This window comes from Rattus norvegicus, chromosome 1, assembly GCF_021556685.1.
Source record: "Rattus norvegicus strain SHRSP/BbbUtx chromosome 1, alternate assembly SHRSP_T2T, whole genome shotgun sequence".
NCBI lineage: Eukaryota > Metazoa > Chordata > Mammalia > Rodentia > Muridae > Rattus > Rattus norvegicus.
Genome location: NC_141534.1, coordinates 170467172 through 170488692, shown reverse-complemented (window position 1 = coordinate 170488692; position 21521 = coordinate 170467172). Strand labels below are relative to the sequence as shown.

The window sequence follows — 21521 nt, the reverse complement described above, 5'->3', positions numbered from 1 at the left end:
TAAAGAAAAAGATATGAAATAACACTTCTCCCTTCAATGATGCTGATCTGAACTATTTATTAAAATATTGGCTTTATTTTTCACTGATGCATTATTTTGTCAAGAAGATGTTTCCATTTATTCCAAGAAACTGTTTGTGATATCCAGTCCTGTTCTAGCACAGGGTGAGAAAACAAAAAAAATGTAGTTTTTATTTTTCTCATAACTTCCTTGTATTTTAATTAACATGGTCTTTTGAAAGAGTAAGCCTTTCATTCTAAAAGAAAAATACCAAATGACAGAAGTTCCTTGGAAGAACAAATCACTAAATGAAGCTTGCCAGATCCCATGGGAATTATAATAGTTATATGACCATGCCTTTTATTTCTGCAGAAGGAATATCAAGAAAATGTTCATGTTACTAGGGTCTTATCGGATGACATATATGATGCTAAGATGTGGGGAAATGTAAGGATTGCTTTGAGAGCTCTGAAAAGTCGAGTACAAACAAAGCACTATTGACATTATTAAATAACATCAAGAAAATGAGATTTTGAGAATACTTGGTTTTCACCACTGAAACACACAGATCACGTTCTTACTTTTCATTTGCAGTTGATCAGAGTTACTAGACTTGAGTGTGCTACGAAAGTCAAGAATTCTAGCATTTCTTACATTTAACAGCAGTCCTTCTTTGTCTCAGCTACACATAACTATTCAAATAGGTTTAAAAACCTGTCTCTTTAATATAAACATGTCAGACTAGAGTGTTGGCCCAGGAGACCGCTATACTTTTCTCTTACGTCTTGTAATCTATCATTTTTGTCTTACAGCAGAAGCCGTTGGAAGCTGTTTTTAGACGGACAAGAGGTTTTATGGAGATTACAAACAGTAGCTGGTTCCAGCCACCTACCCTTCTTCTAACAGGCATTCCTGGACTAGAAGATGTGCAGATATGGTTCTGTATCCCACTATGTATCATGTACCTAATTGCCCTGCTTGGAAACTGCACCATCCTCTTTGTTATCAAAACCACCTCCATTCTTCATGAGCCTCAATACATATTCCTATCTATGCTGGCAGCTACAGACGTTGGTCTCTCTGTATCAACTCTGCCTACGGTAATGAATGTCTTCCTCCTGAATCACAGAGATATTGAGTTCCATTCTTGCTTGACACAGATGTTCTTTATCCATACCTTTTCTTCCATGGAGTCAGCCATCCTACTGGCCATGGCTTTTGACCGGTTTGTTGCTATTCGTAATCCATTACACTATACTGTAGTTTTAACTCCCCCTAGGATTATCAGGATGGGACTTGCAGTTGTTGTTAGGGGTGTGGTGTTAATGGTCCCCTTGCCAATCCTGCTCAAGAGGTTGCCTTTCTGTAAGGGTGTCATCCTGTCCCATTGTTATTGCTACCATCCTGACATCATGAAGCTGGCCTGTGGTCCTGTCAGGGTTAATATCATCTATGGATTGTCTCTAGTCCTCTGTTCCTTTGGAGTGGACTCTGTCCTTATTGTCATCTCTTACATCTTGATTTTGAAAACAGTGCTGGGTATTGCCTCAGGAGATGGTAAGCTCAAGGCACTCAACACCTGTGTCTCTCATATATTCACTGTCTTTATATTTTATGTCCCACTCATTGTTCTGGCCCTAATTCACAGGTTTGGTACATTTGCATCCCCTCTCCTCCATGTCACCATGGCCAATCTTTTTCTCTTCTTGACTCCTGTTCTAAACCCCTTGGTTTATAGCCTAAAAACCAAACAGATAAGGTCTGCAGTGTGTAAAATATTTAACGTTTGGGGAAACTTGCTCAAATAGCCACATAGGTCTTAGCAAAAGAGATGCCATACTTCTCTGCCCTTTCATCTCGTCTGCTTCTCACAAATATGCTTTTATTTCATGGAATAATTTGGGGCGAAATGAGAAGATATTTTTCTTCCAAGAACAGAGCAGTATTTTGATTATCATTAAAAATATCGTGATCTACTACACTATAAAATGAGAATACATAATGACATTCAGTGTGAAATATGCATATATTTTTGTTTAGTTACGTTTAAAGAAACAAATGAGTTATGAAAAATTTGAAGGGATGTGGAAACATAGCAGTTGCTACCCTCTTTTAGGAAACAAAAGCAAGCTTAGTTAACATAAGGGGGAAATGTCACTATTTTAAAAATATTTTTGAATGTTAATATATTTAATATTGCAAATAAAATTGTTCTTTTAAATTTAAAAATATCCATTCAAGAAATCAAAGATAGAATATTCTGAAATGTGGGAGAAGGAAAGAACATTATACTTGGAGGAAGTAGAATATAATCATAGAAGTTCCTCTGGTGAAAGCATGACAAAGGTCAATAAAAGAGGGGACATCTGAATGTCCATCAGCTTTTACATTTACTTAATTAATTATAAAATTGATTTATATACCAGTTTTACTTAAATTTGTTGACTTTAATAAATTTAGTAGGCCACTGAAATACTTTGCTTGGGATAGACAGCTGCTCTTATTCTGATAGCACCCCCATAATACAATTATACTGAGTATCTATTAGGAAATAATTCCATATACATATTTGGAAATTATACAGTTTTTTGGTTACTATTGTAGTTTTATAATTGAAGTCTAGTATAAAGGATATTTGTTTTGTTATTATTTTTATTATATTTTGTAATATTCTTCACTTTCTCTTTCTCTTATACCTCATATACATGATCATAGAATATATGAAAAACCCACTTAAAATTCTTCCCTTAATTCTTGAATAATCATATAATGCAACATAGAAAATTCTGTTATCTGACATATATTTTCCCAGCTACCAAGTAATTTTCCAATGGAATAGCTGAGTGTCCTTTGTTTCAATTAAGTTCTGATAGTATCTATCTAGAGACAGCATTAAGTCAAAATGATTCAGGGTTGAATCTTGAATGACTATTCCAACTCTGGAATCACTGGGCCAACAGTGAGTTCTTTTCAATGGCATTTTGATGGAATTCTCAGCAGTTGTAGATGTCTATCATGAGCTCAAATTTTAAAGTATGATCAAGTAATTTATTGAGGAAAGAGAAAAAAAATTGCATCAGTCATAAGCCAAAGCCAAAAAACATATATAGTGCTGCTAAAGTAATAATAAAGATTTAATGCAATCATAATTATTTAAAAAAACTTTTATGTAATAAAGGGGCTCTAACAGTCCCAATTTAAGGCAAACACAGGCCTAGGCATGACACACATTGCATGCAAGGTTTTGCACTTTTACTTCTTTTCCTCCCCTTCCTTAAATATGTTAATTTCCTAAAGCTACCCCCACCCCAGGTCTATTCCCTTACTAGGCCACTGAGACAAAACACTAAGGTCCAATAATCAAATTTCATTATTTGGTTACTATGTCCAACAGGACTTGCCAAGCCACCTTAGCACAGACTCCCCCTTTCCCTTTAAAACTCACTCCTACAAAACACGCCCTCTTACGCATCTCTGTGTCTTTGTTCCTGTCTTCCTGCTTCTGTTTGCTGCAGCTGCTTTTGCAGTCCCACTCCACCCCCCACTTGCCTTCCATGGTAATAAACTCCTTTGGGTTAATTCCAGAGGGTCAATGTGCCTTTAACATAACACAGTGCACATCATTTTTAACTACAGGTGAGGTTAGAAGTATGGAATTCAGTTCCGCATTACATGAGAAAAGGCATCTAGAATGTATGAGGGAAGCTAACATTCAGATGTAGAAAAGTGAAAGCATTTAAGGTAAATTTAAGAAATACTAGTGAATGATACTAATGAAAAAGGAATTTAAAAGTGTGTACAGATAATGATATTAATCTTCACCCTGGAAACAAAAAATATAGTCATCCCTTAGGTACAGTGGGAATTTTGGGAGGAAAAGTGCATTCGAAGAAGTTTGTGGATTTAACCCTGGTTTTCATGCAGTTGAAGTCTATTGCTAAGAAAAACACATGCATACGGCCATGCCCATCTGAAGATCGCAAACCAGCTCCTCAAAGTGACGATCCAGTTTTTCTGTAACTGGAGCAAATGAAAGACACAAAACTAGGTAACTAGGTGAGCCATAGGAAGTCAGAATAAATGGTTTGTTCCTCTAAATGGATGTGAACACAGATCCAGGAGTATTTTGAGGAAGATATATACAAACTAATCCACACTCTGTGACAAGGATGGATGGTCAAAGGGTTGACGGTGGATATGAATTTTGTTTCATGGAAATAGTGCAAGAAAGAGAGAGGATATTTTAGAAAATAAAACAGAGTAAGAGGCAGAGGAAAGAAGACTAAGCAGAAAGTGAAGAAATGGGACTGGGGATTAGATGAAGTTTCTGAATATTTTATGGAATTATTTAGTTATAACCCTCATTTGGAACTATAAAAATGCAGTACCCATGAATAGAACCTAGCAAAATATCTAATCAAGAACTACTTTTTACCGTTCAGTTAGTAAAGTCTATCAAATCATTCATGAAGAAGTATAGAAGGAAATAAAACTCAGGATTATATAAATGCAATGTCTTTATTTGTAAAAGTTGTAATTTCAACATTTTACCTTATTTTCATATATATATATATATATATATACATATATATATATATACATCCCAGATGTAAAAATACAGTAAAATAAGCAATCGTGTTAATTGTGAAATTGAAAATTGTACTTTTCTTCATTAAAATTGTCATTAATTTTCTGAATTGTTCATCTTCTCTGGATCTTCAAAGATTTTCTCAGGGCAGAACGAATCTGCTTGGTCTTCAGGCTATATACTATTGGGTTGAACATCGGGGGCATAAAGAGATAGATGTTTCCCAGGACTGCATGTGCTACTGGAGAACTTCTGTGGCTGATCCGATGCATCACAGTTATTGCCAGCAAAGGACCGTAGTAAATAAAGACAATGAAGATGTGAGACAAACAAGTATTGAGCGCCTTCATCTGACCTTCTCTGGAAGCGATCCCCATAACTGCTTGGAATATCAGAGCATAAGAGATGGCTATGAGCAGAAAGTCCACCCCAAAGGAAAATATAACCAAAACAAGCCCATAGAAAATATTGATCTTGACTTGGCCACAAGCTAGTTTCATGACATTTGGGTGGATACAGTAGGAGTAGGACAGCATCTGCCCCTTGCAGAATGGTAGCCTCTTGAGCAGAATAGGTAAGGGCATCATGAGTGCCACACCCCTCAGAAAAGCTGCCAGCCCCATCTTGGTGACTCGTGAGCTGGTTAGTATAGTCGTATATTGCAGTGGGTGACTGATGGCCACAAAGCGGTCAAAAGCCATAGCTAACAAGATTCCCGAGCCCATGGAAGAAGATGCATGGATGAAGAAGAGCTGAGCAAGACAACTATCAAATGCAATTTCATAGAAGTCGAAGATAAAAACTTTTAGCACCGAGAACAGCGTGGAGACAGACAGAACAATGTCAGCCCCAGCCAACATAGACAAAAAATGGTACTGGGGCTCCTGCAGACTCCTTTCAGTCCTCACTAAGTAAATTACAGTACAGTTCCCTGCCAATGTGGTGATGTACATTAGGCTCAGGAGTGGTCCCAGCCATAGGCGGGCACCCACCAGCCCTCTGAGGCCAGTGAGGATGAAGACATAAGGTTGAAATGTGGTATTAAATTCAGACATGGAAACTGTGAGAATCGCTGTGCAAAGTAGTTTCTCTGACACTGAACCCTAGAAAAAAGAGAAAGTTAAATGTCAGAGTCAAAAAATTCTAACGAATGTGGTAGACATCACCTGTGGAGAATAGTCATATTGGGAGTAAAATGACGTTAACAGTTACAGCAAGGAACGAATGTTTTCCTGAATATTGCCTTGGGGGTACTTTAAATGCTTTTCATCACTAATCTTCATGTAGTGAAGAGCCAGTTAACATGGCAGTGAAAATAAACAGTTCTTTTTGTTTTCAGTCCATTCCCGAACAAGCTGGATTCAAGAGCCTAGAATGAGCACCATGGGTTGGCAAGCATAAGTAGTAGTACATAAAAAACAAAAATCAGTTTCAAAGTCCTAACAAATTAAAACAAAGAAACAAAACAAACATGGGATTGCTAAGTGGGTAAGAGCATTTGCTCTGCGTGCACAGGACCAGTACAAATTCTAGAACAATGCAAAAAATAGAGTATGGTGGCAGGTGTCTGTAATCCCTGCACTGCCGGGTCAGAGAGAGAAGGGAGATCAATGGGACTTACTGGCTATAAGCCAATCTGCAGGTTCTGCGAGAGACTCTGTTTCAAGAGAGCATTGTGGAGAGTGATACAGCAGGACATATACTGTCACCCTTGAAATTCTATGTGTGTGCTTCTGTATGGTGGCACACATATATGTTAATGGACATACAATGTTATAAAAACAGAAGCAGTTGCCCTTGATGGCAGAGTATCCAGTGCCTCTGTCTTCTCACTATAGATGAAATCTGAGTTGAAACAAGCCTTGGCTCTTTCTTTTCTGCTCCCCACAAGCACACATTTGTGTATTTAGATATATTCCTGTTCTAAATACATGATGATTCTATGTCTCTGTTGTATCTTTAAAAGTATTATGTAAACATATTTAAATGTATCAGAATACATAATATTTATTATAAACATATTTATATTTCTTTATTTTTGACTACATATATAATAATTTAACATGTGTCATTTTACTGTCTTTATTATATGTTCTTCTTCTATGGTAGAAATATAAATATGAGACCTGTTAGCATTCCATATATTAATTCCAATAATTTCAATATAATACCTAATAATTATTGATAAATAATTAGAAGCTTACAAACTAGGTTCATGTCACTTGTGGATATATTTCCCCTCTCTGCCTCTTTGGTTGTTTAAAAATAATGGACCATCTAAAATATTGTTTTTCTGTGAAAACTTATCTTCCTTTATTTCTAGAAAAAATAAATGCTTGTGAAACGTCTATACTTTTGTGAATTATTCTTCTATATTTTTAAATATCTTTTTCTATGGACATTAAAAAAATGACTAGTATCAGTTTCAATCAATTCCTCCTCCTCCATCACTAATTATTTTTATTCTTTGCTTCTGGATGTTTTTAAATACATATTTTCATCTTAATCTCTAACATTACCTTCAGAAAACTTTAAATTTAAAATCTCTGAAACTAAAGTCATACTCTCAATACAGTTAGATACCACAAGTGTTTTTGTGATATGCCCATCTAATAATCTTTATTAATCTTCCTATCTGTAATTCATCATAACTAACCTACATTAATTAGATCTATTGCTGCCGATTAGTATTTTAATTAATCTCGAATTTTTACTTGATCTTTGAATTAAATAATAGAATTAAAAAAACAACAACAAAAACCCAGCACAGAATAAATTAGGCAGGCCCCATATGGGATCTTGGAGACTGAAACAGCATTGACTGAATCAGGTCCTCTGCATCTGTGCTATGGCTGTTAGCTCAGTGTTTTTGTGGGACTTCTGACAGTGGGCTAGTATATCTCTGACTTTTTTGCTTCCCCCTGGGTTGCTTTGTCCAGCTTCAATGTACTGGGCTTTTGCCTTGTCTTACTATGTTTTGGGTTATCAGGTTTGGATGTTGTCTTTTGGAAGCCTGTTCCTTTCTGAAGAAAAACAGGTTGGGAGTGGATCCAGTAGAGAGAAGAGAGGAGGATGATGGGGAGCTAGGAGGTGTAGTGAGAGGGAAAAATATGGTAGGGATATATTGTATGAGAGAAGAACCTATTTTCAACAGAAAAAAGAAGGCCTTTTAAGAGAAAGAGAGAATTAAAAAGACATTTGGGGATAGAATATACAATGTTATTGAAAAAACCCATAATTTTAACAAGGTAATTTTTTAGTATCTAAAAGTGTTGAACTGGACAAGTGAAATGTATACCTGTTAATACAATTTGTAGTAATATGTAGAGTCCTTAAGACGTAGGCTCAAGATGGTTATATCTGAATTGTGTGGCAGATCTTTTATCAGATTTTTGAGGAACCACCACACCAATTTATATAGTGGTTCTAATAGTTTACATTCTCACCGAAAATAAATATTCCTTTATTCAAAAAAAATACTAAGTACATTTTAAGATAACATTATAGAAAATATCAAATCAAGAATATTGTCTCTATGTACCTTTTTAGTTTCTTCTTTACTGTAGGATAAATGTCAAGTTTCTCTTCGCATTTTCAATAAAACAAAAATTAATTAAAATTACACTAAAATGTTTGTTGTTTGTTCATTTAAAGATTAAGTTCTATACCTTTCTACGAGGGAGAAAATAACTAGGTAAGAGACAAAAGCAACTGTTCAGGAACGATGACAAAATTTTCACTAAAACATAAGCTGTTGGTTCCACAGAACCTTAGAGAGCTCCCAAGTTCAGAGAGGAACAGACAAAACTGGAGAGAGCAAGAAGAGAAAATAGAGTCAGAGCTGGAGTAATTAAAATTCTATTCATTAAGTATAGCTACCGTGTGACAGTTTCACTTTCCTTTCTTCTTGCCTGTCCTCTCCTGTCGTCTTTCCTAGGCACGTGTTGAATGGAAAGAGGGAAGTGGATGTCTCTTTCTTAAAGAACCTATGAAGGCAAGGCTTGATCAGAATGAATGTCAGTCTAAAGGCAACGTCATTCAAGCACCCTAAGATTGACAGCTGTCTTATGACATCCATGTCTTCATCAATCCAGTAATTAATTGCATATTTCTTGAACAAACTATATAGAGGCATTTTTCTATGCACTTAGGGTACATCTATTAAACATTTTTGTTTACAATAGAATTCATATTTATTTTAAAACTTGCCATGACATACAGCTATATAATCACATTAATATTTTTAGAAAGTGAACTAAGTGACCTATTCTCAACTTTATCATAAAAGGTTTAAAAAATCCTTGAGGAAAAAAGTAAATTGAAGTTCAACATTGTATAGGCATTTACACAGAAGAAAACATTTTCCTGGGCTTATGTGATTATGGTCTTAGAATATACTAAGTATAGAGGACAGTGATGCAAGTTTGTGAAAGAAACTGGTAAGTCAGAAGGAACATACACAGAGAAATGAATTCCAGATAATTAAGTGAGAAAACAAGGCCAAGGGCATGAGGAAGAGAAAAGCTGAAAGATAACTCAACTGATCAAAGAGTGGCTGTTAGGAGGCAGAGAAAGACTGAGATTATGCCAAGACAATGCTGCATATATTACAAAGACGACATTGTAATAATCTTTTCACTTACCAAAGGTTTTAAAGAAAAGTCAATGATGTAACTTCATTTTCCTTTATTTAAATCCATTTTTTTGTGTTCTTTAGAAAATAAGTGGGAAAAACTACATGAAAAGGCACACATGATAAGCATAGTTTAGCTTCCCATGGACAAACCAGGATTGGGATGTATTTGCTTATGAGACTAAGAGTGAATGATCTCAACCTTTATTTTGAAGAGTTTCAGTATGGTTTTAAATCATTGTTTACCATCAGATTGTCATACTGTGCTTAGCAATTTTTGTCCAATAATGTTTAAGTCTTCCTCTCTATAAATGCATAAATATTAATCAGAATAAACTAAGACCCACCCAATAATGCTATGTCTTAATGTAAAAGAGCTCTTCAGTGTGAATGAAAAAAAAGTCTGATCATTATATTTATATTCTGTTTTCTTATTGTCTATTCTACATCCATATCCTAGGTAGAGTCCCAAGAACACCAAGCTTCCATTTACCTCGGTATCTGTGACTGGAGAAGTTGAATGAGGCTTGCACTTCACTTCTCTCAGAATTGTCAATGGAGTATTTATTATATAAGCTAATGTTCCCAAAGGCATTGCATACAACCTCTCTCCTCCTCTCTTCTTCCCTCTCCCTCTCTCTATTTCTTTCTCCACTTCTCTTTTTACTTGTTACTAAAACATACAGATGAACACACACACACACACACACACACATGCACACACACACACACACACGCACACACACACACCCCTATTTCAACAGTTTTTACAATAAATAATGAAGTAAGACATGATTTGGTTAAGGATGATCAGCAATAGGGTTATTAATTAAAACAAACTAATCATATTCTGAGACTACTGTCAAGAGAAAGCAAACATTTAAAACTAAAAAAGTTTCAATTTTGTTAGTAATGATAGGAAAATGAGAGCCAAGGTTAGATGAGGTCTAATCTCTAGAGATGTCATAATAAATATCAATTTTGTATCATTAATTAGGGATAAAAACATTATCATCTAATTAATTGGTAAATCTTATAATGTGTTTGTTATTCAGTAGAATAACAAAGAATATGAGGAGGCAACTACACGCTTAGAAAAATCTATACACATACAAAAGGAAAGTGTTTGACTTCTTTTATAAAAAAGAATAGGCAAGAAGGCTTAGCTGATAAAGATGATTTCATCAGAGCCTGAGGACATGAGTTCCATTTCTGAAACCCAAATGCTGGAAGGAAAAATCAAGAACTGCTTGTTAGCCTCTAACCTCCACATGAACAAAATAGATAAATAACCAAATAAGTTGAATTTTTTTAAAAAATTACAACAAAATGGGTAAATGCTGATCTTTTCAACAAATCTTGCTGATAAAACATAATATCCATATTTAAAAAGTTAATTTAATGCCAAGAGTTAATAGTCAAGACTATATTGTGAAATATAAAACATCTTTTTAGACAATATTCTTATATCAGATACTGTACATATTGTAACTGTTTTAAGAAGTATGGTTCTTAGAAAAGATAGTTAAGAAAATGAAGATAAATCCTATTACTAAAAGTAATTCTTTGAAATTACACAAAATATGCTCAATAATGAAAATATGAGCTAGACAGAGAGGCAGACACGCCTGGGAAACCAGAAGAGACTGCACTCTGCGCACATCCAGACGCCAGAGGAAAACACCAAACGCCATCTGGAACCCTGGTGCACGGAGGCTCCCGGAAAGAGCGGCGCAGATCTCCTCGGTTGCTGCCTCCGCGGAGAGGTCTTAGGCAGTACCCCACGAGCACACTTGAGCCTCGGAACCTCAGGTAGGACCAACTTTTCCCCTGCAAGTGACCTGCCTGGTGAACTCAGGACACACAGAGGCAGAATTCCTCTGAGACCGGGCACTTCCTGTGTTTACCGGAAGTCCCACACCCGCGGATCCCGGCCCGCAGCAGCTCTCTGCTCCCAAACCCCGTGGGAGAGAGACCTCACCGCCTGGTCAGGTGGGCACTCCTGAGGCTGCAGAGCGGAGGAGACCACCAACACTGCCCACCCCTGCCCACATCCCTGGCCCAAGAGGAAACTGTATAAGGCCTCTGGGTTCCCGTAGGGGAGGGCCCAGGAGCGGCAGGACCCCTGCGCCTGAGACACCGCCGGAATCTGAAGGAAACAGACCGGATAAACAGTTCTCTGCACCCAAATCCCGTGGGAGGGAGAGCTAAACCTACAGAGAGGCAGACACGCCTGGGAAACCAGAAGAGACTGCACTCTGCGCACATCCAGACGCCAGAGGAAAACACCAAACGCCATCTGGAACCCTGGTGCACGGAGGCTCCCGGAAAGAGCGGCGCAGATCTTCCCGGTTGCTGCCGCCGCGGAGAGGACTTAGGCAGTACCCCACGAGCACACTTGAGCCTCGGAACCTCAGGTAGGACCAACTTTTCCCCTGCAAGTGACCTGCCTGGTGAACTCAAGACACAGGCCCACAGGAACAGCTAAAGACCTGTAGAGAGGAAAAACTACAAGCCCGAAAGCAGAACACTCTGTCCCCATAACTGGCTGAAAGAAAACAGGAAAACAGGTCTACAGCACTCCTGACACACAGGCTTATAGGACAGTCTAGCTACTGTCAGAAATAGCAGAACAAAGTAACACTAGAGATAATCTGATGGCAGGAGGCAAGCGCAGGAACCCAAGCAACAGAAACCAAGACTACATGGAATCATCGGAGCCCAATTCTCCCACCAAAATAAACATGGAATATCCAAACACACCAGAAAAGCAAGATCTAGTTTCAAAATCATATTTGATCATGATGCTAGAGGCCTTCAAGAAAGACGTGAAGAACTCCCTTAGAGAACAAGTAGAAGCCTACAGAGAAGAATCGCAAAAATGCCTGAAAGAATTCCAGGAAAACACAATCAAACAGTTGAAGGAATTAAAAATGGAAATAGAAGCAATCAAGAAAGAACACATGGAAACAACCCTGGATATAGAAAATCAAAAGAAGAGACAAGGAGCTGTAGATAGAAGCCTCACCAACAGAATACAAGAGATGGAAGAGAGAATCTCGGGAGCAGAAGATTCCCTAGAAATCATTGACTCAACTGTCAAAGATAGTGTAAAGCGGAAAAAGCTACTGGTCCAAAACATACAGGAAATCCAGGACTCAATGAGAAGATCAAACCTAAGGATAATAGGTATAGAAGAGAGTGAAGACTCCCAGCTCAAAGGACCAGTAAATATCTTCAACAAAATCATAGAAGAAAACTTCCCTAACCTAAAAAAAGAGATACCCATAGGCATACAAGAAGCCTACAGAACTCCAAATAGATTGGACCAGAAAAGAAACACCTCCTGTCACATAATAGTCAAAACACCAAACGCACAAAATAAAGAAAGAATATTAAAAGCAGTAAGGGAAAAAGGTCAAGTAACATATAAAGGCAGACCTATCAGAATCACACCAGACTTTTCGCCAAAAACTATGAAGGCCAGAAGATCCTGGACAGATGTCATACAGACCTTAAGAGAACACAAGTGCCAGCCCAGGTTACTGTATCCTGCAAAACTCTCAATTAACATAGATGGAGAAACCAAAATATTCCATGACAAAGACAAATTTACACAATATCTTTCTACAAATCCAGCACTACAAAGGATAATAAAGGGTAAAGCCCAACATAAGGAGACAAGCTATACCCTAGAAGAAGCAAGAAACTAATCGTCTTGGCAAGAAAACAAAGAGAAGAAAAGCACACAAACATAACCTCACATCCAAATATGAATATAACAGGAAGCAATAATCACTATTCCTTAATATCTCTCAACATCAATGGCCTCAACTCCCCAATAAAAAGACATAGATTAACAAACTGGATACGCAACGAGGACCCTGCATTCTGCTGCCTACTGGAAACACACCTCAGAGACAAAGACAGACACTACCTCAGGGTGAAAGGCTGGAAAACAACTTTCCAAGCAAATGGTCAGAAGAAGCAAGCTGGAGTAGCCATTCTAATATCAAATAAAATCAATTTTCAATTAAAAGTCATCAAGAAAGATAAGGAAGGACACTTCATATTCATCAAAGGGAAAATCAACCAAGATGAACTCTCAATCCTAAATATCTATGCCCCAAATACAAGGGCACCTACATACGTAAAAGAAACCTTACTAAAGCTCAAAACACACATTGCACCTCACACAATAATAGTGCGAGATTTCAACACCCCACTCTCATCAATGGACAGATCATGGAAACAGAAATTACACAGAGACGTAGACAGACTAAGAGAAGTCATGAGCCAAATGGACGTAACAGATATTTATAGAACATTCTATCCTAAAGCAAAAGGATATACCTTCTTCTCAGCTCCGCATGGTACTTTCTCCAAAATTGACCATATAGTTGGTCAAAAAACGGGCCTCAACAGGAACAGAAAGATAGAAATAATCCCATGCGTGCTATCAGACCACCACGGCCTAAAACTGGTCTTCAATAACAATAAGGGAAGAATGCCCACATATACGTGGAAATTGAACAATGCTCTACTCAATGATAACCTAGTCAAGGAAGAAATAAAGAAAGAAATTAAAAACTTTTTAGAATTTAATGAAAATGAAGGTACAACATACTCAAACTTATGGGACACAATGAAAGCTGTGCTAAGAGGAAAACTCATAGCGCTGAGTGCCTGCAGAAAGAAACAGGAAAGAGCATATGTCAGCAGCTTGACAGCACACCTAAAAGCTCTAGAACAAAAAGAAGCAAATACACCCAGGAGGAGTAGAAGGCAGGAAATAATCAAACTCAGAGCTGAAATCAACCAAGTAGAAACAAAAAGGACCATAGAAAGAATCAACAGAACCAAAAGTTGGTTCTTTGAGAAAATCAACAAGATGGATAAACCCTTAGCCAGACTAATGAGAGGACCCAGAGAGTGTGTCCAAATTAACAAAATCAGAAATGAAAAGGGAGACATAACTACAGATTCAGAGGAAATTCAAAAAATCATCAGATCTTAGTATAAAAGCCTATATTCAACAAAACTTGAAAATCTACAGGAAATGGACAATTTCCTAGACAAATATCAGGTATCGAAGTTAAATCAGGAACAGATAAACCAGTTAAACAACCCCATAACTACTAAGGAAATAGAAGCAGTCATTAAAGGTCTCCCAATCAAAAAGAGCCCAGGTCCAGACGGGTTTAGTGCAGAATTCTATCAAACCTTCATAGAAGACCTCATACCAATATTATCCAAACTATACCACAAAATTGAAACAGATGGATCACTCCTGAATTCCTTCTATGAAGCCACAATTACTCTTATACCTAAACCACACAAAGACCCAACAAAGAAAGAGAACTTCAGACCAATTTCCCTTATGAATATCGACGCAAAAATACTCAATAAAATTCTGGCAAACCGAATCCAAGAGCACATTAAAACAATCATCCACCATGATCAAGTAGGCTTCATCCCAGGCATGCAGGGATGGTTTAATATACGGAAAACCATCAACGTGATCCATTATATAAACAAACTGAAAGAACAAAACTGCATGAGCATTTCATTAGATGCTGAGAAAGCATTTGACAAAATTCAACACCCCTTCATGATAAAAGTCCTGGAAAGAATAGGAATTCAAGGCCCATACCTAAACATAGTAAAAGCCATATACAGCAAACCAGTTGCTAACATTAAACTAAATGGAGAGAAACTTGAAGCAATCCCACTAAAATCAGGGACTAGACAAGGCTGCCCACTCTCTCCCTACTTATTCAATATAGTTCTTGAAGTTCTAGCCAGAGCAATCAGACAACAAAAGGAGGTCAAGGGGATACAGATCGGAAAAGAAGAAGTCAAAATATCACTATTTGCAGATGATATGATAGTTTATTTAAGTGATCCCAAAAATTCCACCAGAGAACTACTAAAGCTGATAAACAACTTCAGCAAAGTGGCTGGGTATAAAATTAACTCAAATAAATCAGTAGCCTTCCTCTACACAAAAGAGAAACAAGCCGAGAAAGAAATTAGGGAAACGACACCCTTCATAATAGACCCAAATAATATAAAGTACCTCGGTGTGACTTTAACCAAGCAAGTAAAAGATCTGTACAATAAGAACTTCAAGAAACTGAAGAAAGAAATTGAAGAAGACCTCAGAAGATGGAAAGATCTCCCATGCTCATGGATTGGCAGGATTAATATAGTAAAAATGGCCATTTTACCAAATGTGATCTACAGATTCAATGCAATCCCCATCAAAATACCAATCTAATTCTTCAAAGAGTCAGAACAATTCGCAAATTCATCTGGAATAACAAAAAACCCAGGATAGCTAAAACTATCCTCAACAATAAAAGGACTTCAGGGGGAATCATTATCCCTGAACTCAAGCAGTATTACAGAGCAATAGTGATAAAAACTGCATGGTATTGGTACAGAGACAGACAGATAGAACAATGGAATAGAATTGAAGACCCAGAAATGAACCCACACACCTATGGTCACTTGATTTTTGACAAAAGAGCCAAAACCACCCAATGGAAAAAAGATAGCATTTTCAGCAAATGGTGCTGGTTCAACTGGAGGTCAACATGTAGAAGAATGCAGATCGATCCATGCTTATCACCCTGTACAAAGCTTAAGTCCAAGTGGATCAAGGACCTCCACATCAAACCTGATACACTCAAACTTATAGAAGAAAAACTAGGGAAGCATCTGGAACACATGGGCACTGGAAAAAATTTCCTGAACAAAACACCAATGGCTTATGCTCTAAGATCAAGAATCGACAAATGGGATCTCATAAAACTGGAAAGCTTCTGTAAGGCAAAGGACACCGTGGTTAGGACAAATCGGCAACCAACACATTGGGAAAAGATCTTTACCAATCCTACAACAGATAGAGGCCTTATATCCAAAATATACAAAGAACTCAAGAAGTTAGACCGCAGGGAGACAAATAACCCTATTAAAAAATGGGGTTCAGAGCTAAACAAAGAATTCACAGCTGAGAAATGCCGAATGGCTGAGAAACACCTAAAGAAATGTTCAACATCTTTAGTCATAAGGGAAATGCAAATCAAAACAACCCTGAGATTTCACCTCACACCAGTGAGAATGGCTAAGATCAAAAACTCAGGTGACAGCAGATGCTGGCGAGGATGCGGAGAAAGAGGAACACTCCTCTATTGTTGGTGTGATTGCAGACTGGTACAACCATTCTGGAAATCAGTCTGGAGGTTCCTCAGAAAATTGGACATTGAACTGCCTGAGGATCCAGCTATACCTCTCTTGGGCATATACCCAAAAGATGCCCCAACATATACAAAAGGCACGTGCTCCACTATGTTCATCGCAGCCTTATTTATAATAGCCAGAAGCTGGAAAGAACCCAGATGCCCTTCAACAGAGGAATGGATACAGAAAATATGGTACATCTACACAATGGAATATTACTCAGCTATCAAAAACAACGGCTTTATGAAATTCGTAGGCAAATGGTTGGAACTGGAAAATATCATCCTGAGTGAGCTAACCCAAACACAGAAAGACATACATGGTATGCACTCACTGATAAGTGGCTATTAGCCCAAATGCTTGAATTACCCTAGATGCCTAGAACAAATGAAACTCGAGACGGATGATCAAAATGTGAATGCTTCACTCCTTCTCTAAAAGGGGAACAAGAATACCCTTGGCAGGGAAGAGAGAGGCAAAGATTAAAACAGAGACTGAAGGAACTCCCATTCAGAGCCTGCCCCACATGTGGCCCATACATATACAGCCACCCAATTAGACAAGATGGATGAAGCAAAGAAGTGCAGACCGACAGGAGCCGGATGTAGATCTCTCCTGAGAGACACAGCCAGAATACAGCAAATACAGAGGCGAATGCCAGCAGCAAACCACTAAACTGAGAATAGGACCCCCGTTGAAGGAATCAGAGAAAGAACTGGAAGAGCTTGGAGGGGCTCGAGACCCCATATGTACAACAATGCCAAGCAACCAGAGCTTCCAGGGACTAAGCCACTACCTAAAGACTATGCATGGACTGATCCTGGACTCTGACCTCATAGGTAGCAATGAATATCCTAGTAAGAGCACCAGTGGAAGGGGAAGCCCTGGGTCCTGCTAAGACTGAACCCCCAGTGAACTAGACTATGGGGGGAGGGCGGCAATGGGGGGATGGTTGGGAGGGGAACACCTATAAGGAAGGGGAGGGGGGAGGGGTATGTTTACCGGGAAACCAAAGAATTATTATTATGTATTAAATAAATTAAAAAAATTTTAAAAAAAAAGAAAATTTTTATGTAAAAATTAAATTTCTATTGAAATGAAAAAAAAAATCTAGCCTATGGGGCTGGAGAGATGGCTCAGTGTTTAAGAGCAATGGCTGTTCTTCCAGAGGTCCTGAGTTCAATTCCCAGCAACCACAAGGTGGTTCACAACCATCTGTAATGGGATCCAATGCCCTCTTCTGGTGTGTCTGAAGACAGCTACAGTGTACTCATCATATACATAAAATAAATAAAATATTTAAAAAATGTATAGATAAGTAAAAAAAAGAAAATATGAGCTAAATGTTTTCAGTAAAATCAAGACAACAGTATTACTGTAGTTATAATGCATTTTAATGAATTTACTTCCTTTTATTTATTAAATTAGTTTCTTGATCAGAATCAAAGGTAAATTTATTTTTCTGCTGTTTTATTTCAGAATTTTTACCAAGAGCAATGTCTAAATATATCAATGACTTATGTGTTAAGCTGCATTAGTTATAGAACTGTTCGTTTGTCTTCTGTTGCAGAGGTACCCAGCCAATTGTTAATAATTAATAGTGTCAACTATGAAGTTGTTCAAAATTGCTTGTTATTTTAGAGTACACTATTTCCCACATTATTTGAAAGCAGTCAAATGGATTAAATATATTTAAATAAATTTTTGTCACATTAATATAAGTTATTGATACTGAAGAAATGTATTAGTGGTTAAAACATGTGATGCACTTGTAGAGGATCCAGGTTTAGTTCTTAGCACCCATGTGGTGCCTCACAATCATTTGTAACTTCATTTCAGGGGATTGGATGCCCTTTTATGGAAATCAGATATTCATGTATTGTACATACATATAAGAAGAAAAACACTTATCAGAAAATGAAAATATTTTTTAAATGAAGTTACTAATACAGATGTTTAATGGCATAAAATATTCATTAATTTTATAATATCGAAGATGTAAAAGGATGATACATGTTTAAAAAGATTTGAGAAACTGTTCTTAAAACATTTTTTATGGCATGTGACTGCTAAGGTATACAAAAATCAAGTATATCCCTAACATAATAGCCTCTAAGACTTCCTTTCCCTTGGACTCTGACAAGAAACATTTAAATTGATGTCAGTTTTCTGGAAACCTGGAAATGTACTTGAGCCGGAGGGGATGGAAACAGACAGAAGTTCCCGTTATTTGTGTTTCTGATGCTTCTTAAATAATCTCTTTCCCAGAGAAAGGGTGCACTCAATGCTTATTAAAATACCTGCCTCTAGCCAGTAAGTGTCTAACAGAGCAGAACCAGGCAAATGCTTTTGAAATGAAGATCATTTTCAGTCCTTTATTATTTACTCATGGAATGTCCATCTTCTGAGAAGCTCTTGATCCTGATTCTCACTGTCTTCCTCCCCTTCATATGCTAAGTCAAAGCAAGGTCAGGCTCCACCAATTACATTGTTGCAAGCTTTGCCTTGACTTTAGTACTAGAGTGGAAACTGTATGACAATGGTGTCTTCTTTTCCTGCTAACTAGTAAATGTGTCAATCATAATTGTAAAAATTTTATGATCAATGAGTTCAACTATTATTTCAAGTCTCACTTAACTTTCTTATTATTATTACTTCTTTTCTTTGATCAGATTATAATGTAATTACCGAATTTTCCCCTTCCCTTTCCTTCCTGAAAGCTTTCCCATATACACATCCTTGCTTTTGTTCAAAGCCATAACCTCCTTATTCACTAATCATTGTTACATGCATATATGTATATGTATATGATTATATATTTCTACATACAGCATTCTCAGTCTGTATAACGTTAATTGTATGTATGTTTTCAGGACTGACCAATACCACATGGTAAGCCTTTAAAGTTTCTTAAAACAGAGTCAGACCTTTGTTATGCTGTTACGAGCTTATTGATCATCAGAGATAATTGATTTTTCTTTCTCTGTTTTGGAAGGCAAGATTTAAATGCCTACATTTAACTTGTAAACAGACAAGGTCTGAGTAATGTGTCAATTCTCAATGAATGAGAATAACCCCTTCTTAGATGTTTAAAAAATATTTTTCCAGAGAGTATCTTTAATTATATTATTGACGATTATTATGTTGTCATCAGGTATTGTGAATTATATGATCACATACTTATCATCCATTTTCATGTTATCTTCATTTAACTCTGTAGCTAGACCTTCATGAATTATGTATGACACAGAGTTAGATCCTTCAGCTTCTCAGTCATGGTAGTATTCAGTAAGTTTGAATTAGGATTTTTCCTCATTACTACCAAAATATACGCTCATTAGTCAACAAACGCAATCATCTTTGTGCTCTTTTGAGAGCTTTCTGCTGATCCTTTGCCCCTTATTTGAGGGAATGAATACTATTTAGTGTTAGAACTCATGGTGACCAGAATACTATTTGGCACTCAGTTGAGCCTGAATGATATTTTTAAAATCACTGCAGGTTTTCATACACAGAAAAACCTCATTCCCCAGCAACAACACGTTGCACTCCAAATCGCTTGCGCAAGGCAGCTTGGATCTGCCTGGATTTGAGGCTATAAACCAGCGGGTTTAGCAGTGGGGTCATGAGGAGGTAGGCATTGCTCATGGTGGTGTAGAGAATCGGAGATGTTTCCTGGGTGTAACGATGCAGTACTGCAAGGCTGATGAGAGGCAAGTAGAACACCAGAACTGTGCATAGGTGACAGACACAGGTTTGTAGCGATTTCCAGTTTCGATCTTGGATCCCCAGTTTCATCACAGTGCCCAAGATCTTCATGTACGAAACTAAGATGAAGATTGCGTCCACAGCAAATGTGCAGAGCACACAGACCAATCCATAGACGCTGCTGAATGTGACATCGCCGCAGGCCAAGTTAAGCATATCTGGGTAGTAACAATAGGAGTGTGAGAGGATATTGGCCCCACAGAAAGGAAACGTCCTGAGGAAAAATGGCAGAGGGGCCAATAAAGTGGCTCCTCGTATGAGGGCAGCTCCACTGAGGCAGACCACAGTATGGTGATTCAGGATTCTGGTGTAGGTTAATGGAGCACAGATAGCAACCAAGCGGTCAAAAGCCATGGCCACCAGAACCCCTGACTCTACAGAGGAGAGAGTGTGAATAAAGAACATTTGTGTCAGACAGGCATCCAGACCGACATCATGAATATCAAACCAGAAGATGGCCAAGACACTAGGCATCGTTGACAGTGAGAGGCCAAGGTCTGTGAGGGCTAACATGGCCAAAAAATAGAATTGGGGTTCATGAAGGTTTTGCTCTGCTCTAACCAGAAGGAGGAGAAGAACATTGCCTCCAAGTGCTACCAGGTACAGGAGACAGAAGGGGATGGAGATCCACATATGTGCAGCCTCTAGACCAGGGATACCAATGAAGGAAAAAGTGGGACAATTCAAAGTAGCATTCAAATCTGACATGATGAGACGTAGGTGGAGCAGTCAGGGCATTCACAGACCTATAAAAGACATATCAAGTCAGAAACTTGATAACTGAGCAGTAAGAAAACAATATTTTTAATGCATGAAAGAAAAAACCAAGACATGGAGACTTCAAATTTGGTCATCAAATTTTAGACAGAAACTGGAACGACTAGAACTTTCAAAAAGTATTGATGGGACATAAAATTGTACCACCTCTATTGGAAAATGTTTTGACAGTTTCTTTTAAAGTAAAATACAGACTGATGATGTACTGAATATTTACCCAGTGATTGCACTATTATTAATTTAGTAGAAATAAAATGCACCATCATAAAGACATATAGAATTATTCATATGTACCATTTATGATGCCAAAAACTGAGAAGAAAATGATTGTACATTCACTGTTGTATGGATGCATAAATTACAAAATATCTGTTCATTTAAATTTTAAAAGGAAGAAATCACTGAAAGACACAAAGGCAAGAATTTATCATTTTTGTTATGTGAAAAAAAGAGAAATAGAAAACATGAATGCTGCCTGATCTCATGTACATGAAGATAGAATCAAATGCC

At 37.5% G+C, this 21521-nt stretch overlaps 3 protein-coding genes across 3 annotated transcripts; 1 reads left to right on the top strand and 2 right to left on the bottom strand.

Moving 5' to 3' along the window:
- The first annotated feature begins 854 nt into the window (after window positions 1-854).
- Window positions 855-1808, top strand: Or51ac3 (olfactory receptor family 51 subfamily AC member 3). The gene is given in 1 exon segment (NM_001000952.1): window positions 855-1808. A coding segment is annotated over 1 exon segment (954 nt).
- Window positions 1809-4701: 2893 nt separating this feature from the next.
- Or51ah3 (olfactory receptor family 51 subfamily AH member 3) lies at window positions 4702-5643 on the bottom strand. The gene has a single exon (NM_001000149.1). The coding sequence runs from the start codon at window positions 5641-5643 to the stop codon at window positions 4702-4704; it is 942 nt and encodes a 313-aa protein (NP_001000149.1).
- A 14345-nt stretch (window positions 5644-19988) lies between these two features.
- Window positions 19989-20942, bottom strand: Or51ab3 (olfactory receptor family 51 subfamily AB member 3). The gene has a single exon (NM_001000148.1). The coding sequence runs from the start codon at window positions 20940-20942 to the stop codon at window positions 19989-19991; it is 954 nt and encodes a 317-aa protein (NP_001000148.1).
- Window positions 20943-21521: the final 579 nt, after the last annotated feature.